The sequence below is a fragment of the Amblyomma mixtum genome, chromosome 1 (genome assembly GCF_055824585.1).
Source record: "Amblyomma mixtum isolate Tamu chromosome 1, ASM5582458v1, whole genome shotgun sequence".
Taxonomy (NCBI): Eukaryota; Metazoa; Arthropoda; class Arachnida; order Ixodida; family Ixodidae; genus Amblyomma; species Amblyomma mixtum.
Genome location: NC_143012.1, coordinates 78,558,136 through 78,584,629, shown reverse-complemented (window position 1 = coordinate 78,584,629; position 26,494 = coordinate 78,558,136). Strand labels below are relative to the sequence as shown.

At 46.6% G+C, this 26,494-nt stretch overlaps 2 protein-coding genes across 2 annotated transcripts; one reads left to right on the top strand and one right to left on the bottom strand.

Annotated features, from left to right (window-relative positions):
- The first annotated feature begins 44 nt into the window (after positions 1 to 44).
- Positions 45 to 25,426, top strand: LOC149366870 (uncharacterized). Its single transcript, XM_089565978.1, has 2 exons — positions 45 to 224; positions 25,059 to 25,426. The coding sequence occupies exons 1-2, from the start codon at positions 50 to 52 to the stop codon at positions 25,232 to 25,234; spliced, it is 351 nt and encodes a 116-aa protein (XP_089422104.1). The 5' UTR covers positions 45 to 49; the 3' UTR covers positions 25,235 to 25,426.
- LOC149366871 (uncharacterized) lies at positions 11,736 to 14,518 on the bottom strand. Its single transcript, XM_089569598.1, has 3 exons — positions 14,273 to 14,518; positions 12,983 to 12,989; positions 11,736 to 11,863 (listed from the first exon to the last, which is right to left on the bottom strand). Exons 1-3 carry the CDS (start codon positions 14,516 to 14,518, stop codon positions 11,736 to 11,738), a joined length of 381 nt encoding a protein of 126 aa, XP_089425724.1.
- Positions 25,427 to 26,494: the final 1,068 nt, after the last annotated feature.

The following is a 26,494-nucleotide window of genomic DNA, read 5'->3' as shown; positions in this document are numbered from 1 at the left end:
CGTTACGCAGTGCGGCGTGCCTAACTCCGAGCGCAACCTCATGGCAACGATGCTGAGGCTGTGGGCGACGCTGTATCTGTTCAAGATGGCGCATGGCTTCGTTTGCCCGCCAAACTTCTGCGCGAACACCACGTGTCCGACGGTGTCCGCCGAGAACTGTCCAGGGTACCTGAGCAACGAAGGCAGCTTCTGCGGGTGCTGCGAAGTCTGCATACGCACTCTAGGTGATCCTCTATGTTCATAACTCTATCGAACGGGAGCTGGAGTGTGTTGGAAAAATAACTTTTCTTCATGGAAATTCCACACTGCTACCGTGTCTTCAAATAACGTGTCCTTTTTGTAACGTGTGGCCGGCTTTGTCGCGTGCTTGCATTTTTACCTCATTGTGTGCCCCTTTATTCATCATCATCATCAGCAGCCTGAGTGCGCCTACTGCAGGGTGCGACCACCGTATACCCGCTAAGTTCTTAATCTCATCCGCCCACCTAACTTTCTGCCGCCCCCTGCTACGCTTGCCTTCTCTTCGAATCCACTCAGTTGCCCTTAAGGACCAGCGGTATCTTGCCTTCGCATCACATGCCCTGCATGTCTTTATATGCTTGCATGTTTTTGATTTTTGCTCTTTTTTTAGTGCGTTTGCTTATGTTTGCTCCTTGTTGCATTTCTTCGTGCCTTAAGTTGAACTCCTCAACTTGCTCTAATTTATGGGCATGATGTACACATTTATGAATAATTAATGAGAAAGGAACACGAATGTTGGTGTGGATCGTAACCACTTCACTAAACTTGCTTCAGGTGTGCCTTCGAGTGTGATACGTGCGACTGCTCGTACCTGATAACTTACAATGGCAGTTTTGTTGTAACTGATTGTGTTAAAATAAACAAATAGGCTTAACTGCGTGCAGATTTTGATGTATAACGATTCGTGCACTAATACCGGGCATACTTATTTGTTAACATATAAGCATTAATTTAAAAACCAGTCTAGCGCCATAATTCTTTATGCTCTCAGCTCTTTAATCTTTCTTTTTACTCATTTTGTATCTATATAACTTGTTATGTATTCACTTTGTTTTACTTACGGATTCCTCAAACAACTCTTGTGCTGAGTTTTAGGGTCCCTCCATTATAAACAATGCATTGTAAAACGACGAACTTCTAACTGTCCCCTCAACTCTTTCATTCCATTTCTACACCCTGCCTGCTATCCATTTCCGCTGCCTCAGCTCAGGTGCTTCCCGTAGCGATAGCAGATTTATTTATTTATTTATTACAATACCTTCAGGGCCCCAGTGGGGCATTACAGAAGGGAGTGGATAAAAAAGTAAAGACAATGCAGCAAAATGAAAACAAAAAGTAAATGCAAAATGTAATGTAATACAGCAAAGAAAGAAAAAACGTAAGCTTGAACAAAATACATATCAGATTAGGTAACAAAACAGCCTAGTCAAACACATAGTTTTCCCCGGAATTTTTAAATAAACAGGTGTCAGAAATATCAGCAAACAAGGTGGGCAGGTGGTTCCAATCGCTCGCCGTCTTGGGTATAAACGAGTTAAAGTGTGCATTGCTTCGGCAGTATGGAATGCGTACGTTGTGGCGATGATCCGTGCGAGGTGATATGAATGATGGTTCAGATAGAAGATCCCGTTTTAGCTGATGATTGTGGTAATAAATCTTGTGAAAAGTTAGCATTCGGGCGAGTTTTCTACGAAGGGAAAGGCTAGGATGGTTCAAAGTATTTTTCATTGCAGTTACACTAGCAGTGCGGGAAAAGTTAGACAAAATAAATCGGGAGCTACGATTCTGTACTGACTCTAACTGATTAGTAAGAGTTGGATGTCCCGGGTCCCACACAGAGCACGCGTATTCTAATTTCGATCTGACTAAGGTTTTATAGAGTAGTAGCTTTATAGAAGATGGAGCCATGGAAAAATTACGACGCAAGTAGCCAAGCATGCGGTTAGCATTGTTAACAACATAATCAACATGTGCCTATCATGAAAGGTTAGAAGTTATATGAACCCCTAAATATTTATATGTGGTAACTTGCTCAAGGAAAGAACCTGATATATGGTAGGGAATAAGATTTTCGTTAGCAGATCGGTGTGAAATACGCATGACCTTACACTTGTTAGTATTCAGTCTCATGAGCCAACTATTACACAAATTAGATACCTTATTAGGTCACTTTGAAGTATGGATGAGTCTGAAGCGGATTTGATTACTCGATAAATAACGCAATCATCTGCGAAAAGCCTAATTGTGGAGTTAATAGAAATTGGCAGGTCGTTAATATATATTAGAAACAACAGCGGCCCGAGTACCGAACCTTGAGGCACGCCGGAGGTAACAGAGCATGGTGAGAAATCAGCGTTATTTGCAGTGACGAATTGAGTTCTGTAACGAAGAAAATTTTCGATCCATGAAATAATGTTTGGGTCGATGTTCAGTTTACCGAGCTTAAAACAAAGCAGTTGGTGATTAACAAGATCAAATGCTTTCTGAAAATCTAAAAATACGCAATGAAAAGTCCCTTGTCTAATGCATGAAATAAATCATGGGTGAAGGAAATGAGTTGCGTTTCACTAGAAAATGATTGACGAAAGCCATGCTGATGAGGGAAAAAGAACGAATGATTTTCTAGAAATTAAACCAGATTAGAAAAAATGACATGTTCAAAAAGTTTACACGGGACACTCGTTAATGATATGAGTCTGTAATTAAGAGCACAGTGAGCATCACCAGACTTGAATATTGGTGCCACCTTACCCACCTTCCAGTCCCCGGGCAGCTGTCCTGAATTCAAAGATTGCGAAAACAGTGCACACAAGTAAATGGAAGAATAAACACTTGTATTCTTTAAAAATTTAGAATTTATGTCGTCGATTCCCGAAGACGAAGAAATTTTGAGATTATTAATTAGACTTTCTATGCCAGTACTGTCAAACACAATTGGGTCCATTAATGGATTCTGCACAGACTGAAAAGAGGGCAGAGGAACAGATGATTGCTGTAAAAAAGCATTAGAGAAGGCGTCGTTGAGCACTTGAGGGCGCTCTGATGAAGGAATGGCTGCGCCGCTGCTGGGACCAGAAATGATGTTCCAAAATTTTTTGGCATTATCAACCAACAAAAACGGAAGCGTACTCTGGAAAAAAACCTTGGCGTTTTTTAAGGCTTTTCGATAATTAGATGTTACGGCACGATACAAATCCCAGTGATCAGAGCAACCGGTGGTTTTCGCTCTGCGATAAAATGGTTTTTTTTTTTTACTTAAAAGGCGTCTTAATGCGGTAGTGAACCACGAGGAACGTTGCTTGCCTGATTCTACAGCAATCATCTGTTCCTCTGCCCTCTTTTGGTTTGCTTTGGTTTATGGGGTTTAACGTCCCAAAGAGACTGAGGTTATGAGAGACGCCGTAGTGGAGGGCTCCGGAAATTTCGACCACCTGGGGTTCTTTAACGTGCTCTGACATCGCACAGTACACGGGCCTCGAATTTCTCCTCCAAAGAAATTCAACCGCCGCGGCCGGTATCGAACCCGCGTCTTTCGGGCCAGCAGCCGAGCACCATAGCCACTGAGCCACCGCGGCGGCCTCTCTGCCCTCTTTTCAGTCTGTGCAGAATCCATTAATGGACCCAATTGTGTTGGACGAGAAAATGAACCTTTTCTTTAAAAAGGCGCCAGTTCGTTTCCACAGAACGGTTATAAAAGTTTAGCATGCACTCCGTTAAGAAGATTTCGAGTTCTGCGTTAATCGACGGAAAATTTGTCTTTGAATAATCTCTGATATATTTGGGATTGGGTCGCACACGTGTGTTAGTGTCTTTAAGATCAAACTGGATGAAGGAGTGGTCACTGAGGCCTGGTAGAATTGCCAATGAATGAACTAGTTCAGGAAGCGTAGTTAGAACAAGATCAAGAATATTAGCGCTAGTTGTGGTGATACGGGTTGGCTGGGTAATGAGCTGGAAGAAATTGAAGTCATTGCACAGATTTGTGAAGCCAATCGTGTCAGGTGACGAATCCAGAGTGGAAGGAAACGCGCCAGACCATTTTTTGTTTGGCATGTTGAAATCCCCAAGTAAAAAGATTGGCGAAGAAGGAAACCTAACTAAAGTTCGATTGAGCACATCATGAAGTTCACTACAAAAAGATGATGGAGCATTTGGAGGGCGATAGCATGCGCAGATGATTACGTCTCGATGATTAATGCGTATAGAGGCGCATACAATTTCTAGTGAAGAAACAAGTGACACGTGCGAAGAATGCAGATGATCAACGACCGCTATCAGAACACCGCCTCCTATTCTGTCTCCACGGTCACATCGATAAGTAATGAAATCCTTTTCGCAGTTTAGTATTTCATCATTCGAAATCTTTGAATTCACCCAGGTTTCAGAGAGTACCAAAATGTCTGCGGCGCACGTGTCGATGAGAGTACACAGTTCATCACGCTTGTTAACAACACTACGAATATTAGAGAACAAAACGCATATGTCATTTGGAAGCTCATGACCACGAGCAGGTAGCTTCGCGGTAGAATCATCGGCTGGCAAGGCACTACTATCAGGGCTGCGTGGGGATGCTTCGTTATTGATATGATATTCACAGATGCTATCTGATGCCGAAATGTAGATGTAACACTTATTCTTTATGAACAATTTGTTCTGACGAATAGTACTTCTCTCCACTTGCCTGTCCAAAGTCGAAAAGTTTTTTACGTGCGTTGCGAGTTGACAAGCAGAAATCTTCCGTAACCTTTATCCCAGCATTTTTCATTTTGCTTCGGTCAGTAAACACAGCTTCTCGGATTTTAAAATTCGTAAACTTGACTATGACAGGACGGCATTTGTCATACGAAAATTTACCCAGCCGATGCGCGCGTGCTATAGCCTCGCTGGGTAGCTCAAGGTCCATTTCAGAAAAAAGCCTTTCACGCACGAGCTTTTCAGATTCATCCCATGATTCGTTTTGCGTGTCAAGGAGGCCGTGAAAAAGTAGATTATCGCGTCGAGACCTGTCTTCGAGGTCGTCAAGTCGTTTATTAAACGCCTCTGCTTCATTTATTTATTTATTTATTTATTTATTCAAATACCTCACGGGCTCCGACTGGAGTATTATGTGAGGGGGGTTACATAACTGGGGTGGGAAAAAGAAGCAAGTAGAACATGGTTATTTTAACATCGTTATACAAAGAACAAGCAACCAACCAGAAAATAGAACTAAATTGAAAAACTAAATTGAAAAACGCACTATTCTGTACAGCCTCAGACACTTCCCGGGGAATGTCAAAGGCGCTGGGGGCTTGCGAGGCAGCTACTTTTTCTTCTACGGCAACAAGCCTATCGTTCATACTGGCCATTTGACGCTCAAGCTTTGATTGTGTTTGCCGAACTTCATTGAGTTGGGAGAGTATTTCGCCATGGTTCTTGTCAATTTTTTCGTTTAAAAATTTTAACAGAGTGACTACGTCATCATTGGACTGGCTAGGATCTTTTTAGGGGGCCCTTGGTTCTGTTCAATATCGCCACCTAAGAGCAATAATTTCAGCACATATACACATTCGTACACTATGCAGATGAATACACTTGGGCATGGTAAAAGCAGCAGGTTGACATTACTTGTGCGTTTACAGTGAAAAGAAGGACATGGACTGAGCTGCACCAAGAAATAGAAGAACATTGGTCGTTGCTGCATTGCTGCTGCTGTTCGATGCCCACTGAAGGCGCTCAGTGATTGCCAGTGCATAAAAGGGCGTGATACGCTTGATGACTGTGACGATGGGGCTTGAGCGGCCAAAGGTGCAGACCACTTGAAGGCGATGGCTTCTTCCGGTGGCGTCGGGCAACATTCGCTCATTCGTAGCGAGTCGGACTTGAACTGTTCAGGCAGCCGAAGAGGTGATACGGGGCGCTCAGTCGATGTCAGGCAGGGAATGTGCTGCCGGTCGCTCGAATCATGACAAAGGCCGTTCCAAGACAGCATCTGCACCAAGAAATAGAAGAACATTGGTCGTTGCTGCATTGCTGCTGCTGTTACATGCCGAGGCTATAAGTTTTCCTTCTTTTTATTATGATGGTTATTAAAAGCACTTCTAGTACGCTACTGCTACTATTACTAATAAAAAAAATTGCTGGGGCTTAGCTTTGGTTAAGCCTAGGTAATTGCGAAAGCAATATCCCCTTGGCTACGCTATATGTTTCGCTTAAGGGTGGTGCGCAGTGTTGCTGCTTGTGTAACTGATGTGTGGTTAAGATGTTAAGCTTCGCCTCTAAAAGTGGAACGCGACAGCGTCTTGCAACGCTGCCAGGGAGTCCACAGAGCGCCATCGACCATTCGGCTCTACGCCTTGCTCGACGGTAAATTGGTTTTTGAGGGAAGGAAATCTATGTCTCTCGAATATCTCGGTGGACACCCGAACCTCGCCTAAGGGAAGGGAGAAAGATGGGAGTGAACGAAGACGCCGTATTAGCTAGACGCGCCTTTGTTCGGTCGCAGGTGGTCGACCGGCCGCGAAGTTCTAGCTGTGGCGCGCTGAAGAGCCGACTTGGTGCCCCATCTCTCGCTCTGATATGACGTCAGTAGTCACATGACCGACCGCCAACTGTCGTTCGGCTGCGAAGTCTAGCTGCGGTGCGCTGAAGAGCCGACTTGGTACCCCATCTCTCGCTCTGGTATGACGTCAGTAGTCACATGACTGACCATCGACCGTGAAGGGTAGGCTGCGGTACCACGAAGAGGCGACACCTGGCGTAGTATTGCTTTCACAATAAAATTGGAGGACGCTTAAGCTTCGCCTTTGACAACGCGACAGCGTCTTGCAGCGCTGCCAGGGAGTCCACGGAACGCCATCACCCGTTCGGCGCGACGCCTTGCCCGTTTGACTAATCGAAAATTGTTGTTTTTTAGGAAAGGAAATGACGCAGTAACTGCCTCACCTGCCTCGGTGGACACTGGATCCGCGCATGATCCGATTTATTTTACGCAGCCCCCATTATTGGCCGCCGGTTCGAGTCCCTGGCGCGAGCTAGGGTTTAGCTTAAATAGTAAGTTTATGCTGCACGAAACGCTGAATTGTATGATACTATCCGGACATTCTGCGGCAATATTTGCGCATACCCCGATTATTTCCGACGCGTGGTGCCGGCTACTACTACTGCACCCCCGACTTTTCAACCGAACGAGCTACAGCGTATGCGCTGACGCGTAAAACATTTTTTAGTCTGGCTTGTAGTCAATGCACAGCTTTCTTGAGCGAAATGCACGATGATCTGTTTGACCTTGACCTGCTCCTATCGTCACATCGAAACTAAGCTATTTACATTCATGTTTATGTTTAGAGGGTTTAACCTCCGAAAACGACTTAGGCTATGGCAACGCTTTGGTGAAGAAGGGCTCCGGAAATTTCGACCATCTGGGGTTCTTTAGCGTGCGCTGACATCGCACAGTACTCGGGCCTCAAGAATTTAAAAATTGGTTGTAAATTGTAAATTGTTTTTTTTAGGAAAGGCAATGACGCAGTATCTGTCTCACATATATCGGCGGACACCTGAACCGCGCCGTAAGGGAAGGGAGGAAGGTAGGAGTGAAAGAAGAAAGAGAGAAAGAGGTGCCGTAGTGGAGGTCTCCGGAATAATTTCAACCACCTGGGGATGTCAGTGCACGTTAAAGATCCCCAGGCGGTCGAAATTATTCCGGAGACCTCCACTACGGCACCTCTTTCTCTCTTTCTTCTCTCACTCCCACCTTCCTCCCTTCCCTTACGGCGCGGTTCAGGTGTCCGCCGAGATATGTGAGACAGATACTGCGCCATTATTTCCTTTCCTCAAAAAACCAATTTACCAATTTTATATCTTTAACGTGCACTGACATCGCACAGCACACGGGCGCCTCTTGCGTTTCGCCTCCATCGAAACGCGGCCGCCGCGGTCGGGTTCGAACCCGGGTACTCCGGCTCGGTAGACGAGCGCCTTACCAGTTACCACTGAGCCACCGCGGCGGGTAAAAATTGGTTGGTAAATTGCTTTTTGGAAAAGGGAATGGCGCAGTCTCTCTCTCTCTCTCTCTCTCACACATATCTCGGTGGACACCTCAACTGCGCTGTTAGGGAACGGAGGAAGGTACGAGTGAAAGAAGAAAGAGGTGCCGTAGTGGAGGTCTCCGGAATAATTTACAACACCTGGGGATCTTTAACGTGCACTGACATCGAAATTCAACGGCCGCGGCCGGGATCGAGTCGTGTGTTTTGAGGCTGTTTACATTCAAATTGCTGGCGCAGATGTAGCGTATGAAGTAAATATAGGTGTGTATAGGGTTAAATTATTGATATTTATTTATTTCATTTATTGGTTTTGTTTGGCCAGTACAGAGACTGCAAACAAGGGAGAGCAAGCTAAAGGCGCCTAGTAGCGCCTGACAGAGGCCTGCCCTCCCCATGTAAAAAAAACAAAACAAAGTGGCACTTGGCAATGGTACAAAGTTTCCATAAGTAACAGAAACTAGAAAAACAGCGGATATATTGACAACGAAACAGAGATCAGGCATGCATAGAGCTAAGCACAACAAACTAAGATCAAAACATAACAAAAACAAAAACTGATTAGGTAGAAACACACCACAACTAGCTATAACAAAAATATTCATGAACAGTTTTCCTAAATCTGACCTCGGACATATTTTGTAGTGACAATTCTGTTAAATATGGATAGGTGTTTAATGTATGAGGAATTATGTGAGTTAGTTTTTGGAACCCATAGTTTGTACGGGATTTTGATGAGGATTAGTGACTTTCTGTATGTTAAAGATATACCGCATAAAAAATCATTTGCGAAAGCGGGCAAGAATACGTGCCTGAGAAGTATAGAGGAAACAGATGGAGAAGGTACTGTTTGTTCATAGATTTGCCTCCGTATTCTTGAACGGCTTCAAAAATATCTTGTCACAGACTATCCCACGTGACGGCTGGCCGGAAATAGATCCCCTGTGGTTGCAGCTTTGTAATATCTCCTGGCAGTTTCCTTGCTTGAAGACCGTCAACGGATGTCATCGACAAGATAGTGATAGTACTGGCGGCTCAGTGGTTATGGTGCTCAGCTGCTGACCTGAAGGACGCGGATTCGTTCCCGGTCGCGGCGGTCGAATTTCAATGTAGGCGAAATTCTAGAGGCCCGTGCACTGTGCGATGTCGGTGCACGTTAAACAACCCCAGGTGGTAGAAATTTCCGGAGCCCTTCACTACGGCTTCTCTCATAGCCTGAGTCGCTTTGGGACGTTAAACCCCATAAACCAAACCAAACCATAGTGATAGTACTCATGTAACCTACATATGACGGGTGTATGTGTTGCCATAATGGTTTAGTGCGGTTAGTTTTGGTCCGCGAAAGGAAAGTGTTGGCACGGCACCGCGAAATCTTCGCGCTCCGGGGCCACGAAATTTCCCCTTTTCAGCAAACGTGGTTTGGCCGCTTCTTCAGTCAACGATTTTAATTTGAACTGTACATATAGCTGCAAAACATGTTTTGTTGACGTTGACTGTAAACTTTCTAATTTCTTTTAACAGATTGCTTGTCGACTGATGTGGTTCTGACTTAGTGAGCGCCCGTCTCGTCAAATTATTCAATGTTAATGTCTCTCTCTAGTCGCGCTAACCACTTTTCTTCAGATCATTGTATAGTTTTGTAGCAAAGTATTCACGATGTTGTGAAGGATTATAAGGGACTGTTTCTTTTGAGACATTTAACTAATCAGTGCTTTTCTCATTTGCAGATGTGGGACAATCATGCTTTTCTTATCTTCTGCTCGGCCTACCCCAAAAAGCCGTGTGCAAGGCTGGACTGGTCTGCGACATGAAGACCTTCGTCTGTAGACATCCGTTCACTCAACTGAACACACAGCATACCATCAATAATAGCCTTTAGTAAAGTTAAAGCCTTACTTATCGATGCGCCAGCGCCACGGTGGCTGCGTTACCTTGGTCACTCGACGTACCTCGGTCGCCTCCCCCTCACGTTCTCCCCACCCGTGAGGCCGGCGCTTGAAACACATTCCTCTTCACATATCGTTTGGAGGTCGCGGCTTACCAACACCTTCCAGGCTCATCAATAAATCGTATCAATCGTACAAATACACTTTCACTGAAATTCTATAGCCTCAATACCAGCCCAAAGTCCGCACTTCTCCAGGAGCTGAAATAAAAGATATCTGCCTGAAATAAAAGATAACCACATTTGTATTCCACGTGTAAATGTGGCTTTTTGACAACACGACGTTCTTATGTCCCCTTATGCTTTCGTACTTCTGAAAGAACCAATTTGAACTGTCTGTTTTGGTATCTGCATTTTTTTTCATTGTTAGGTGTTTGTTGCTAATATTATCGTTTACTCTGACGCTGTTGCAGTTTGGTTATAAATACTGTTTTACCTAAACTCTTCTGTATACAACTCAGTACTCTTCATTTCATTTCATTTTATTACCTTAAAGACCCACGAGGGATATTACATAAGGGGTGGGTACATATATTTTGGTGAGCAAGTGTTAACACAAAGAAACATGACTGGTAACATCATCGGCAAATTTGGATGAGCACGTGATGGCTACGATGTCGTTGGGTAGGTCGTTCCAGTCTGCTGCAGTACGGGAAAAAAATGCGGCAAAGGTGGTAGTACGGGCACGAGGTCTGGAAACTTGAAAAGGATGACGAGTGCGATGAGATATACGGGCTGGAGGGACGATGTAGGGTGCGCGGCCTAGTGACATCGATGCCTCACAAATGTTCAGTGCTGTAGTGCATATTGTGTAGTGCATATTGTGTTCAGTGCATATAGTGCCATTTCAACCCCACTCCGTTCTGCAATGCTTCGGCGATGGAGGATATTGTAAATAAATGAATAAATAAATAAATAAATAAATAAATAAATAAATAAATAAATAAATAAATAAATAAATAAATAAATAAATAAATAAGCAGCATTTGCGGTTTATATGCGTCAAAACGTCGCACCCTTATGAGGCAATGTATGTGTTGTAGAGACTTTGTAGAGGAATTGCAAGGAAGCAGGCTTCCCCTGTTCCGGATGTTCCGAGCATACCTGCATGTTCCCGTAACACTGTCATTTCATGCTAAAGGTATTGTGATGGCCACGCAGTTAGGTCGACGCTTTCAAGCACGTTACTTGCCTCGTGTTTCGTTCTATGCACAGTAGCAATCCGTATTTGGCGCAGGAGGATGCAGACGGAACAGTCCCCAGAGGCAGAGCTCTCGACGAACACGTCACGAACAACGCACACAGCGCTCCACAACCCAGCTGCTTCTTTTATTCTGGCTGTGAATGCAAGCGTAGGCAATGCAGTGGCGTCCAGGTGGCTTCTTGTACTTCCAGGAGGTTGACAAGGACATGTTTCAGCACTTCCAGAGATTACAAAGCTCGCTTTAGTGCACGGTGCAAGGGCACTTCATAGTACTTTGGTAGCCCGGCGAAAGGTAGCGCCTGGTGCCTGGCTTTGGGCTTAAAGAATATGCGCGAAGCGGTCCCTATGTCATACCTGTGGGACAGTATCATAGTCTGGTCCATAGGCGGGTCGGGTTTTGTTTACGGCCCCGGACAAAAGAAAGACATAAGTCAGAGATCAGCGAAGTAAATATGAAATGTATTGTTCCGAACATTGTCCGACTTTATGGGCAACGTCCAACTGCCGTGCATTTCGCTCTACGTAACTTCTGCGTGAGTGGTCACCGGAACGGTATGACGGGCTTTTTGTCGCAACGGGATATGGTTTTGTTGCACTTGAGGCCGCTCTTACACTGGCCCCAGAGAGCCAGGCCGAACTGGGTGAATGAGAAGCAGATTTCACCTTCCTCTGTACAGGGAAAGAAAAAAGCGGAGTGAATGAATTGTACAAAGAATAAATGCATGAAAAGTACCAATACACTGGGGCCAACTGACAAAGGACAAGAACTGCAAAGCATGATCAATCAGTTAGACAGGCAGAGCATAACGGTGGGGCTAAGAATTAACATGCAGAAAACCAAAGTAATGTTCAACAGCCTAGCAAGGGAACAGCAGTTCGCAACTGGTAGCGAGGTGCTGGAAGTAGTAAGAGAACATGTCTACTTAGGGCAGGTAGTGACCGCAGATCCGGATCATGAGAGGGAAATAACTAGAAGAATAAGAATGGGGTGGAGCGCATATGGCAGGTTCTCTCGGGTCATGAATGGTAGCTTAACAATATCCCTGAAGAGAAAAGTATACAACAGCTGTATCCTACCGGTACTTACCTATGGGGCAGAAACGTGGAGGCTAACAAAGAGGGTTCAGCTTAAGTTAAGAACAACGCAGCGAGCTATGGAAAGGAAAATGATAGGTGTAACGTTAAGAGATCGGAAGATGGCGGAGTGGGTGAGGGAACAAACGCGTGTTAATGACATCTTGGTTGAAATAAAGAGGGAGAAATGGGCTTGGGCAGAGCATGTAATGCGAAGGCAAGGTAACCGCTGGTCCTCAAGGGTAACGGAGTGGATTCCAAGAGAAAGCAAACGTAGCAGGGGACGGCAGAAAGTTAGATGGGCGGATAAGATTAAGAAGTTTGCGGGGATACAGTGGCCGCAACTGGCAAAGGACAGGGTGGGAGAGGCCTTTGCCCTGCAGTGGGTGTAGTCAGGCTGATGATGGTGGTGGTGATGATGATGAAAGCTGGCTGTCCCGGTTAGCTCAGTTGGTGGGTCGACTGCTACGGTGAGGAGGGGGGGGGGGGGGGGGGGGGAGGGTCCTGGTTAGAACCTCGGGCCAGGACGAATTTTTCTTCAAGTACGAAGTTTCTGAGAAAGCTGTCCATCTTTCCTTTGTAGCCGAACGGCGGCGATAAGGTCGATGCTAACGGGTAATTACTCTCTTATTATGAAATCTATTTCATCTTTGGAGATTCCCCTACAAATTACATCAAATATTAAAGGTTACCTTTTTTTTCTAGCCAGGCAACTTTGTGCCTAAGATAGTTTCCGGAGAAAGAGCCTTGTAATTTACAGGTAGCAAACTTTGGAACGCCTTACCATCTGAGGAAACTAGATTGTTCTTCACCAGCCTTAACAGGCAGTATTCAACGTGCTCAAGTTGATACCAGGCTGGCTGTGAATTTAACAAAACGTGTCTTTGAAGACATTTTCGCATTACAACCGCAAAATACTCCTGGAAGGGTGCCACTTTCACCAACCCTAGGCTTGTACGTTTTCCCCGCCTATGTGATGCTCTGCGCATTTGAGCAACCGCCTCTAAGCACCGCCTCTAAGGTTACGACGCGGCAGAGCTAACGAATCCTTTCAGCAGTTGCTCTTCGTATGCAGCCACTTTTCTTTGCGTGTATTTCTCTTCACATGCGGTGACTTTTCCTTGTTCACATACACACATTTATCGCAAGTATCACGCCACAGTTTCCAAATTCTTATCTCTGAACTATAGCACGGTTCAGTTTGCGCTCAGTTGTCATTTAAATAGTATGTCACTAATTAGCACGTCTCTAGTTCACTCTGCTAGTAAGCCCTTTGCTAGCCTCAAATAAAGACAAAAGGACACAAACAGTGCAGTAACACCCCCCCTCCCCTTCCGTTGTACATCAGACATATTAGAGTGCCTACATGGCCTAGTCAGCTGCGTGCCTGGCTGGCGACCCAAGGATCACGAGTTGCAGTCCCGATAAAAAATTTACAAAATTTTCTTAATGTAAAATCACTCGATGTAGTTAAGATGTTTGAAGCATGCGCCGACCTTAGTTCACATTATAACTGCGCTATAAAGTTATTTTCATCCCAGACATCGCCGTGTGACGTCACGCGTGACGAGGGTGTACCGGGACAACAACGCAGCCGGGTCTGCACCGGGTCTTTCGCTTTGCAGGAGCCTTAATGGCTGTCGCGTTAAAACCGTGCCAGCATCCCCCCCCCCTCGTCTCGTTTTCTTCTCCTTTGCTCTTTCCTCGTTCAGCAAGGCGGAAATATAGGCGAGTTGGTAAGTATTCATGATTTTGTTCACAGCGCAACTTGAACGCTACAGGAGACGAAAGAGTGACACAAACCTTCCATTGCCTTATCTGAGAGGGAATTGAGGTATCTAAGCTCCCACGTGCCTTCCCGATAACTTCTGTGTTCTTTATAAGTGTTTTAATGTTTGTATATATACACCTTTCGTTCTTCAATAAAAACTAGTTGATAGTCAGCGCTTGTTTGTGTCACTCTTTCGTCTTTCCCGTTCCTGCGCTGTGAACAAAATCATGAACTCTTTCCTTGTCTCTTCTGGCCGGCACTGCCGAGTCAGGCTCACCCAGCTGCCTGACGCAGTAGTCGCAGCAGCCGCAGTCGCTGGCGTTGGGCACCACCAGGCCGTCGCACTCGCTGGCGCTGATGGGCTTGCAGACCACCTCCCTGCAGTAGCCCTCGTAGCACTGCTTGGGCTGGACGGCCGTGGGACCAGAAAGCAACATGGCGGCGTGGACGATGGCGGCTGCTATGGCGGCGTACCTCATGCTCCCTCCTCTCCTGAAAGTGTGCGTAAGCAAGTTTTAGTGAGAAAGCATTATACCACCTGTTCCGTATTTGTCTGTACGTGTTGAAAAAATTCTCCTGCGCAAACTACTGGACTATATGGGCTCAAACGCCGATTACAAGGTAGCTTATGATAGTTTTCGTCTTTCGATATGTAATTTAACATCTAAACTTGACTACATGTTCAGAAATCGTCGAAAAACTGCATTCGGCTGCGGCAGAACTTTTCGTCCAGGCGAGCAAAGAAGCCACTTTGACAGGCTGCGCCATCTGGCGAGCGGTGAGGCAACCGATGTCACGGCTTGGGGCGGGAATGCACACCTCGCGCGGTTTCTTCGGATCTGCGTGTCGTCTGCTCCTTGAAATTAACACCGCTCGCCAGATGGCGCAATCTGTCACACTGGCTTCTTTTCTCGCCTGGACGAAAAGTTCTGCCGCCGCTGAATGCAGTTTTTCGCCGATTCCCGAAAACGCAGGCAAATTTAGATGTTAAATTACTTATCGAAAGACGAAGACCACCCCTTGTAGTCGGCATTTTGAGCCCATATAGTTCAGTAGGTTGCGCAGGAGAATTTTTCGTAACAGGGACAGATAAATACGGAACACGCGGTATGGCTCTGTCCCGTAAGCAAAAAGTGTCCGCAAAACGTGTCCGCAGATTTTGTCCTCACGATTACGTAGTTCTTTGAAGATAAACTCATGGTTTGTTTTAGGTAGGTTATCATGAGAGTTCGCATTCCGAGCACTATTCTTGCATCAATATAGCTCATGCTAGGCCTCTTTTCATGAAGTACCGTTAACTCACACAAGAGCAAATATTTGCGACATGTGGACCACGTCATGTTGCTTGTTAAAGGGCTATAGACATTTTAATATAGTTGCATAATTTCTTCTCTGTAATGGTGCATACGACATCATAATACATGGACCACCGCGTAGTGTCCACCTACATCGCTAAATAATTTACAAATGAGTTTCTTCTCTGATGCCACTTCGGTTTCACGAACCGAAAGCAAGGAGTTAAGGATTGTACAGCTCAGGTGAGGCATGAAACAGACTGCTATAGACACTGATACGTAGTTTTTTTTGTTATTCCATCGCTTCAAGTAGGTTGACTTCAGCGTTCTAGAGAATATATTTGCTTATCCGAGATTACAATGCAGTTTTTTTTCATGACTCACGTGACTGAAACAATTTTAACACAGCGCAGCCATCATTGGGTTGCTGAAACCAAAACCCAAACTTCTTCAAGAAGAAATTCAATTACACATTATTTAGCGGACGTAGGGAAATACCAAAGGGTGATCCATGTATGGTAATGTCTAGGTATCATTTGAAAGAACGAACGAAAGCAAAATTTTTGTATCTTTAGTCCTTCAATGCAGCGGCACTGCTCTTCAACAATCAGTAAGTAAATCACCTGAATTATTTACATATAATGTTTGAAAGTGCAGTTTGCTTGATATTAGTTACCGCAAGGCTCTCAGAGTATCTGCGTCTTCTGACCGTAACATATGCGACAAAGAGTGAAGCAACAGTTTAGGCCAGCTATCATTCAAATTGGTTCCGCTGGACAATCTCGAGAATGCTCGTATTATTACGGTATTCGAAAAATAGCACACCGCAGGAAGCGTCGCCTTACATACTGTGCATCATAAGACGTGCCAAAAATATGCATCTGCAACATTCTCGGGCAACAATTTTCAAAACATTGAAGAATTGAAATCTACTGTTATAGAAATATTGAAAGTAATCGTTCGTTCTTCTGATATGTAGCAAAATCTTTCTTTCAAAGCATTGCCATTTATCGCATAGAACAGCTAACACTGGTGTAGAAAACCGATGGGGAACGCTTTTGATGACAGCAAAAAAGTTAATAGAAAAAAAAACTACAAGCCTGCCATCGGGTGATATCCACATATATGAATTGTTATAGTGAAATATTACATTTTATGAAAAAAACTGCGTTCCTTAATTGTTTCCTGCCAAAAAATGGTTTTGTCCATAATTGTTGTTTATGGCTCAATTTTGCTGCAAATACGTCATGCATCATGCTCAAAATATGCTACATTGGTGAGAGATAGAGTCACTGCGAGGTTCTGGGATACTGTGGTCATTGTTAAATGAGTATGATAACTCAGTCAGCACCGCAGCTCTATCCACCCGACTAAACCAGCACCAAAGCGATACAGGATGCAGCAGTGTTTTCAGCCAGTTTACGGTGAGACGCCCAGTATCAAGCAGTGAGATGAAATAAATATTCTTACCGTTGGAAGAAGTAGGCCTCGTTACCTGTTCTCGTTTCTCCTAAGGATGACACGTCGTACCGTAAAGTCGTAGTGCTTCACAGGCGTATTTGCAACGAATTTCTCGCGCCATGGGCTCGGCGCACGACGGCGTAAGAGCTTTATCCGAGAAAAGGAGCGGTCTGTTTTACAGCTCTAATATGTGCTGCCTGTGGCGAAGCTGCGACTTCGGCAAACGATGCACAAGCTGCAAACACGTGTAGCTACGGAGCCTCTTGAATGCCCCTACTTCTTGGCTGCATTCATGAACTTGTGCGCGGTATAAAAGCCGCCCGTGAATTTCCGGAGCCGCGGCTGCGAATGCTCATTTTACAGGGAGTTTCACCTCAGACTGCACATAATTTTTTAAAATAAGCTTTCTGAGTTAGTAGGAGTGCTTTTTTGGCTTAGCATTGTCGGCTGTGTAGTACATCGCAGTTTTGCTAAAAGATGTTAACTAGCAGGCTCATTAACTAATAATGGATAATTAACTTTTTAACTATTACTGTTAGGCTCCTTAATTATTGAGAGCGTGTCATCATCATCGTCATCAGCCTGACTACGCCCACTGCAGGGAAAGGCCTCTCCCGTGTCTCTCCAATTAACCCTGTCCTTCGCCAGCTGCGGCCACCCTATCTCCGCAAACTTCCTAGGTTTGGTTTATTGGTTTATTGGGGTTTAACGTCCCAAAGCAACTCAGGCTATGAGGGACGCCGTAGTGAAGCGCTCCGGAAATTTCGACCACCTGGGGTTCTTTAACGTGCACTGACATCGCACAGCACACGGACCTCTATAATTTCGCCTTCATCGAAATTCAGCCGCCGCGGCCGGGAACGAACCCGCGTCTTTCGGGTCAGCAGCCGAGCGCCGTAGCCACTGAGCCATCGCGGCGGGGCTCCAATTTCTTAATCTCATCCGCCCACCTAACTTTCTGTCACCCCCTGTAGTCCACTGTAATTAATATCCATATTAGTTTATAAAATGTTGAGCACACGTCTAACCTCGGCTGTATGGTCTAACAAATGTCGGCAATATCTCGCCAAGATACATGCGCTTTTGAGAAGCTTGCAGGCAAAGGAACTTCTTCAGTGCTCGTAACTCGTCGAATTAGCCAGAATTTGTTGGGTAACAGCGCTGAGTGTAACCGCGTTTTCTGAATTCTAAAACCTGATATGAATAATAATTACGGTGGGATACAGGACCCTCAATTATTAGGAGGCCTAACAGTGATGGTTAAAGAGTTAACTATGCAATTTTAGTCAACCATCCTGCCAATCAGCACACCTTAGTTCTAATCTGATGTAGTTCGCCGCTGAGAATGCTATGTTGAAGAAAGCGCTCCTCTAACTCCAGTTCTAATCGACAAGTGTAGGACTAAATTTTCTCACAGCGAGAGAACTGTTTAGCAGAAAACCGAAAACAACCAGGCCAAACACACGATAGTTTGGGTGCCGGGTACTACCGACATTGCAGGAAATCAGGAGGCGGATAGGATAGCTCGAGGGTACGCAACAAACCGAGCATCCAACATTACCGACCCCGCTGAAGAACCCCAGCCGGTAGCCCAAAGCTATACAGAGCTGCTAAACTACTACAGAGGGATCAGACGACTAAATAGAGAAGACGCCGTAGCATGGCGACTGTTACAGACGGGAACATTCCCGTGCCTGAGCATGCTAAGCAAAATCTATCCCCCCGCAGTACGAGAACAAGTTCCCGTGGTGTGGAGACAAACCAACCCTATACCATACCACATGGGCTTGCCAGAAAATAGACGAGCTAGCTATAATTGAAAACCCGAGTGCGGAACAGTGGGAGAGGAAGCTATCCAGCGACATCCTGAAAGTTCAACAAGGATAAGTAAGGTGTGCACGCAGGGCAGCTACCCTCAGCGGAGCCCTGGACTAGGGCAAACGACCCTGAAGAGAATATGGAAGACTCCGTCTGAAGCCGCCGCAAAAACCACTGTAAAATAGAGCAAATAACGTTTTCCACCACCAGCTAATCATTGAGACAAAGAATTTTCGTTTTTGTTCTAATGTTAGATGTTCGGAATGTTTCTCTGCTCAAGACATTCTATTCGCGCGCTTTCCATGTTGTAAAGCGCTATTTCTTCCTGGTCTTTAAGCTTCATTTTGATGCCTAATTAATCCATTTACTTTCACTGAGATATAAAGCATAAATGTGCTGCAGGTGTTTTGAAATATTTCCTCATTTTCTTTCTTGCCGAACGTTCAAAAAATTTATTTCCTAGAAGGGTAGTATCGACGGCAATCCTGTTCGCGTAAGGCCAAATAAACGCACAAATAAGCAAACAGTTTAGTGTCGCGATTACTGGCGGAAAATACGGTATATGCCGCGATACCACGAAGGAATGCATGATGTCTTTGTACTGACCAGTACAAAGTGGGTTCAACACTCAACCGGTCGCGCCACACGCATTTCGACGCAACAGAAATAGAAAAAGGTATGTGCCTGTTTAGATTTAGTACTTCACAAATAAGTTAATAAACCGGGAGCCCTTCCTAGAAGCTTTCTTCTGAGGCCTAATGTCGCCTCAGAAAAAAAATAGAGAAGAAAGCTGGCGATAGGTAGCGTTTTATGCACTACGTGTCGCTTGCTCTACTCGTACCAAAAATGTTGCACCTACGCATAGCGACGAAATAGAAATGTATACATGCCCAAGCCCTCGGAGGACGGTGGGAGACTCACCCTTCGCCGCACCATAAAAGCGGTCTACCTCGAGCTCCGCCTAGACGAACGCCTTTACCCTCCCCCTCATCCATCGCTCGCGGTGCCGGAGGCTCGCCTTCTTCGGCACATCCAAATGAATGCAGTTATCACCCCGTCTCGCCTCTTTATCGCTATCGATCAGACCCTTCCTGTCCCAACTGCCCCTGTATCTATGCGGACCTGGCCCATTGCCTCTTCTATTGCCCAGCTGCTCATCAGTCGGGTTCCTACCCACCACCTTCTTTATCCATCACCACCTGGCTCAACTGGCTTGGCGCTGAAGGGGAGGAAGAACAGCGACTTCTGGTCGCCCAGGCTGTCGACATGCACGGCCTGTAAATTATGGCGGAATAAAGGTCTTGTACTACTACTACTACTACCTTCTAATGAGGTATATAGAACGTATTTTTCAAAAATACACGACAGGACTATAGAGCTCGCGAGAGGACGATAGCGATAGCAATGAATTTGATTGCTCTATTTAATTTCTTTTTTAAGACGCAAGAAGGGAACGTGAATCAAAAGATGCGTTCTTCTTCGCAGGTGGCGCCTACAGATTGGATCTCCTAGATGAAGAAGAAGGGTGATGGTTCCGCTCGTTGGGGGATCAGAAGCGCTTAGTTGTAGGCGCACCCTTTGCGTTATTACTTTGATTTTCCCCTTTCTTTTATCGCGAGAGAACTATGGGGGCTAAGTGGTGGCTGGCTATCGTGCTTTCTGCGGCTCCCTGCGTCGTCGGCTGCCCGTGTGCCGTAGAAGTGTGCACACAATTCAAGTACACCTGCCGTCCCCTTCCCAAACATTGCGATGGCCGGATTACCCGCGGCGCCGGCTTCTGCGGGTGCTGCAAGCAGTGCGTCAGGAGGATCAGTGAGTACAATCCGCGCATGCATCAACGAGCACTTTACACTCACTCCTGAACTCGATGCAGACGACTCGCAACGCGCTTGAACCAACGACCCTTCGTGGAATATGCGTTGGGTGCCCACCTTGCACGCAGAGGGTCTGGGTTCGAACACCAATGCCGGCAATTTCATTTCTCGAACGAGGTCTCGTGAGAAGTACCACTTCCTGTGGACACATATTGCCGACAACTTCTGGTCACGGGTTTTCCTCCGCATTATGCATACAATGTTTTCCCATTAATAACGAACCAGACTCTCTTGACTTTTCTGCCGTTGTTCTTAGCCCACTAGATTTACGCGTGCGTTAGTTAAGTCTGCGTCGGGTCGCGGTGGCTGTAGAAAGCTCTACGTCATGCTGCCTCAGTACCGTTGACGTCACGTAGGAGGACGTAACGTTGTGGGTAACAGTTGAGCAGGGCGCCCGCGCAACTCCCTTTGAAAAGCGGATGGTCTTAGAAGCATCCACCAGACGGCGCCACGCCGCTGTGGTATGTCGAAGCCTGTGTGATGCAAGGCGGGCGCCCACCGAGGTGCGTCACCTCACGGATGACCGGTTAACTAGGCCTTCAAATGGCTGCTGCCTGCCTTTTGATGGCGTTGCCAGCGCTGGCTATGCCAGTTGGCGCTGGCTGGAAGAAGGCTGCAACTGAATGAGACCCGGGAGATCCTCGTCCTCTGTTCACGGGCCCGGGAGCTGTCCTCGCTTTCCTTACCATAAGCTCCTGGGGAAGTTCAGATGCGTTGCTGGATGAGTTGGCGCATAACTTGAGAAGGTGAGGCGCAAATCAGGACAGAACACAGAAGGGACGACGGGAAATGCGGTCGTCCATTCTTCTGCGTACAGTCCTTTTTAAAGTGATAGCGTTAAAGCTTCCGTTCTGGAAAAAAATCCGGAGTCGTCGTTGTTGGCGTTTCGAGCGAAAAATTCCGCCAGAATAAACCTATGGGAGCGGGGCCACCTAGGTCACGTGACCTCGCGGTGTCGTCAGAAGCTGCCCACCGGATTGTGAGCGAACTGAATAGAGTGCCTGGTGGCAGTTCGATTAAAGAGTGGTCGTGAGAGGTTCCTTGGGAAGAGTAACCTGCTTCGCAGAAGCCCCACCGGGGGCAGCACCTGTCATCGCAGGGCAGTGGCGAATCGCTTAACCGCGGCCCCACTGTGCCAAGAGCGGTATGAGGACTCCCAGGGACCTATGAATGTAAAGTAGAGAATCGCCAATTCCGTACACATGGTCGTCAACCCATTAGCTCTATGGCGTCATACCCTTAAGGCGGAACATAAGTGTCCCCTCTAGGTTTATTTGCTCTTCATCTTCTCAAACCAGGGGAAAACATTTGAATGGGCTGAATATGGCTGAATATGGTGTATGGGCTGAATAGGTGCATTTCAGGAGTGCATACCCCAGCAGCACGGCTAATTGGCTCAATATTCTAAATATATTGGCAGAGGCTGGTCCTACAAACATCATCATCATCATCAGCCTGACTACGCCCACTGCAGGGCAAAGGCCTCTCCCATGTCTCTCCAACTAACCCTGTCCTTCGCCAGTTGCGGCCACGGTATCCCCGCAAATCTCTTAATCTCATCCGCCCACCTAACTTTCTGCCGCCTCCTGCTACGCTTGCCTTCTCTTGGAATCCACTCCGTTACCCTTAAGGACCATGCGTTGATCTTGCCTTCGCATTACATGCCCTTCCCAAGCCCACTTCTTCCTCCTGATTTCAACTAGGATATCATTAACCCGCGTATGTTTTCTCACCCACTCCATCCGCTTCCGATCTCTTAACGTTGCACCTATCATTTTTCTTTCCATAGCTCGCAGCGTTGTCCTTAACTTAAGCTGAACCCTTTTCGTTAGCCTCCACGTTTCTGCCCTATGGGTGAGTACCGGTAAAATACAGCTGTAGTATACTTTTCTCTCGAGGGATATTGGTAAACTGTCATTCGTAGGAGTCCTGACTTTTTGAGCGGTGACCATGAGAATGGCTCTCCTCTTCACTAGATGTAAATTAGCGCTGCCGTTTCGTAATGAATCGCACAGCACGGTTCAGCGGCAGCCCCTGTGGGCTATTTAATTTAGACAAAGGCTGAACTACCTCCTCTATCACGAAGGGGAGCAGTGTTAACTTTGAAACTAAGAACCATTTTTTTTTTATTTCATCGAGATTTGGCAGGTGCTTCAGCGGCATTCGTCTAGCACAAGTCTGTGAAGACATCAGTTGTGCTTCCTAATTTAATGCGCATGCATTACTAGTCCTGTTGCGAGAAAAGACAACGGCGAATGTACTCGCAGGTGGTACAGAAAATCCTAGCGGTGGCAAGAAAACTACGGTGACGTCATCAAGCGGTAGCATGACGCACACAGCAAGCCAACCATCACCCCTTCAGACAATCCCATACATGTCCTTCGTATTTATATGTACTCGCCTCTGGACGAGCTCCATATGGTTTCAGTTTTCGGGGCAACATTCATAGCAAAATTGTTGTGCAACCATTTGTCGGACAGCGTTCAGGGTGACGTCATGTCGTTTAAGTACCGCTGTCGTTACAGTAAGGTGCCGTTCAACTACCATTGCGCAGTGAGCGTGTGTTGGAGAAATACAGGCACAATTATTCTTCTGTCAAAGATCCCACACGAGACACCGAATGTCCAATGGTATACTGGTGTTCTCACTGCGCCACCCAGTGTGCGTTCGTACCACTTCAGCAATGCTCGGTATTGTTGGGTTTGGGATGCCCCCCCCCCTCCTGCCTAAGTGGATTAAGGCAGCGGACCCTGACCGGCGAAGGCCGAAGATGCGGCGGGGGCTGGCAAAGACGGCAGCAGCGGCAGAAGCAGCGGCGAAGGTTAAAGAGGGGTGCTGTAGCGCCTGTGATACCTCCCCTCCTGCCTAAGTGGATTAAGACAGCGACCTTCCAGGACCGTGGGACCACGGTGGCAGCGGCGAAGGTCAAAGACCGCCGAAGGCCGAAGATGCGGCGACGATGGCGGCGTTCCGTGGCCGAGTCGACCCTCGGGTCAACGAACAGAGTGGTGGTGTGCTGAGTGGCAGCAGTGTTTGATTACTGAGCCTCTACCCTCTCCCATCAACCGAGCTGCGGGAGAGCCCCAAGGCCCAGCGCCGCCCTGCCGTGGGCGGTATCAACAGTATCCACAACGGTCCGTCTGATTGGACACGTCATTCTTCGAACTATTTCCCCAGACAGGGATCTGGGGAATCCGTGCGCTATTTAACGGGCTGTTGTTGTGAGACTAGAGAGCACTCCTGTTGACTCCTGAAGAAGTTCTCCCTTACACTGAGAGACCCTCTCAGTTACCCTTTTTGTAAATAATGTAAATATTCCTGCGTAAACTTCTTCCTTCCCTGCTTCTCTTCGTAACCCCGTCTCCCGTCTTCCTCGTCCCTTCTCCGGCCCGACCACGCTCACCTCGATCCTAATAGTATGAATGTCGACTTCCGAATTTCTGGAGATGCTAGCTTTATCAGTCCAAAGCATGTTGTCACTAAAGTCCGGTATTTCGTCAGTTTTCACCAAGATCCAGTTTGCGTAATCAAGCCTTCTGATATTTGGAACAGGTGGAGGTGATATGAGAGAGAGCATTTGAACCTTCCTTACCATTCTCGACACTAAAAACATAGATGTGCCCACCTCAGGAGTCGCAACTCTCATGGTGCCCTGAGGGTTTGCAGCCATGAAAGCCAAAATGTCTGCTTGGGTCTCATCATCAATGATCCCCCTTCTGTGTCGCAACTTCGTGAAGCTTCCCGCCTCTCTCAGCGTCAAATAATTGCTCATTATTGTGCTCATTCTAGGTCTCCCTCCGCAATGCCACATTCAGTATACCTTGGCACCCTTCCTCTTAAGAATAGCCTCCTGCCACTTAACCAAGTCGCGGATGTGAGAGCTCTGATCGCAGCCAATTCGGGCGCAGGAAGCGTGCTGCCACGTGGTGTTTTGCTTTAATTTTGCGGGCTTCTGTTTTTGCCAAATAAAGGGCTACGCTACTTATATTTCGTCGGAAGCACCAGGATCGGACTGCTTTTATGGCGCTCAGCAACTTTTCTTATAGACCCGAGTGGTCAGAGCCATACAAAATAGTTAATAACTGTAAACTAATTAATGTAGGCGAAACAAAAAAAAACACTTGTAGGTACTTTACAAAACTTCTAACAAGATTCACTTGAATTCAGTTTGGCAGAATGTTTTTTTTTAAATATTGGTCCATCCTATCTGGCACCCCCTAGGTCTATGTGAATCATGCGTGGTACAGCAAGAGTGACTTGCTCTTTGTTAAGGTTGATTTGACGGCGCAATAGGTATAAGGACAAGCAAGGCGCAAGCAAACAAAGGGACAGGCCTTCCATTCTGCTTTCCTTGCCTTTGTCTCTATAGCGCCGACTTCAGAATCAAATTTAGGTGCGAACCAACTAGCCCAAACCAAAATGCTTCTTGTTCTTTGTGTCCTATTCCAGAAAACATCTTTCGAGAACTTTTTTCTTCCGGAAAAGTGTTGCCGCATCTTGTATCTGCCTTTGCATATTGCTAATGATTTTTAACGGTGGAATTCTGAAACCGGTGGCGCGTTTCCATGCAGGCATCGGAGACCCCTGCAACCCATCGGGGCTGTGCCCGGGTCCGACCGAATGCATGAAGAACCTCTACTGCGACCCGGTCCAGAAAGCCTGCCTTCCTTTTCCGGTACCTTCAGCCAGTAGTGAAAGCAACGCCACCGAAGACACAGGAGGAGCCGTCAGCCACCAAAATCGATAACGTCCTGAGGATAGGTTTCATTGTACTTCTCTAAATATTAGCTATTATCGATCTTTAAGCGACCAAGCCGAGGGTGTGACTGCGAAACACGCGATTGTTAGCGGCTTGAATTGGTTCCCACCACCTTGAAGTCAATTACATGCACTGATGTTCTAGTGTTACGGCACTGTTCCACTTCGAAATGCGAAGACCACTACCATGATTCAACGAACAACATCGTACCCAATAGCACAACGCAAAGGCCACTGAGTCACTGCGGCGGATGTAAACACAAGTGTGTTGCTAGTGCAGGACTGGAGCAGGGTAAGTTGAGCAGCCCAGTCTAAGAAAGACTCGAACGGAAAAGTTTACGATGAATTCAATGCACAGAGCTTCGCGCGCTGTCCTCAATCCTTCTTCGGTCGAAAACTAACTAGCGGACCGAGATGCCGGCGTGATCTGGTTCCACGAGGAGCCAGCTGTGCTTGCGAAATGCCTAGTGTGTGTTTGACAGCTCCCGCGTGTTTGACAGCGGTCGCATGCACCTGTCACTAACATGAACTACGCATGCGCGGTAGGAGCTGGCGATTTTCAACCAGTGCAGCTGGAGTAGAAGAGGCGCGCATGCGCGGAGAAGCCTTGTGAAAAGGCTTCGTTTGAAAGATGAAACTGCCAAAACGTTTCGCCCTCACTCAAGAGGAAACGATGAACGGTGCTCGTTGAACGAGCGAACACTACATTCACAGTACACTATACGCCGTTGTGTGCCCCTTATTTTGCTACACGTTGTATTCAATGTGGCCTCGTCATTCTCTGCGGTTATGCCAAAGGTAGGAATAACTTAGCCTGCGTACTCTGAGGAGTCGCCTCCCGATTATATTGCGAAATAACTCTGCATATTTTGCTCGTTCCCTTCCACGTTTGATTAATTACTTCGCCATCCTACGCTCTGGCTGACAAAAAAAATGACCGAAGACACTTTGGAAATTCTAATGCGTGCTTGGTGAAAGCCTTGTGGTCAACCCACTGCCGCTTCCCCGAATCGTTTGGCGCGGAATCACTGGGCCGCTTCGGAACCATGCGTCTCACTCGACTGCAACAAGGCGTCTGGCGAAGGAGCGGCGGTGCAGCTGCCACTAAAGCCCCTCAATGAAACAAAAGTAGCGAAAAGCTTTGACCTTTCCGACACTCCTCCTCTCCTGGCGCGCCGCCGGAGAATCGAGCCTCCCATTGGCCGAGGCGCCATAGTCACGTGTTAGCGCGCGCTTTTTGGCTCCGCAG

What these genes read in the sequence shown, in the direction of transcription:
- LOC149366871 (XM_089569598.1), bottom strand. Translation starts at nt 14,518, where the DNA reads ATGAGGTACGCCGCCATAGCAGCCGCCATCGTCCACGCCGCCATGTTG.
- LOC149366870 (XM_089565978.1), top strand. Translation starts at nt 50, where the DNA reads ATGCTGAGGCTGTGGGCGACGCTGTATCTGTTCAAGATGGCGCATGGC. An exon ending in AGTCTGCATACGCACTCTAG is followed by an intron (nt 225 to 25,058) that starts GTGATCCTCTAT and finishes GTTTCCATGCAG; the next exon opens with GCATCGGAGACCCCTGCAAC.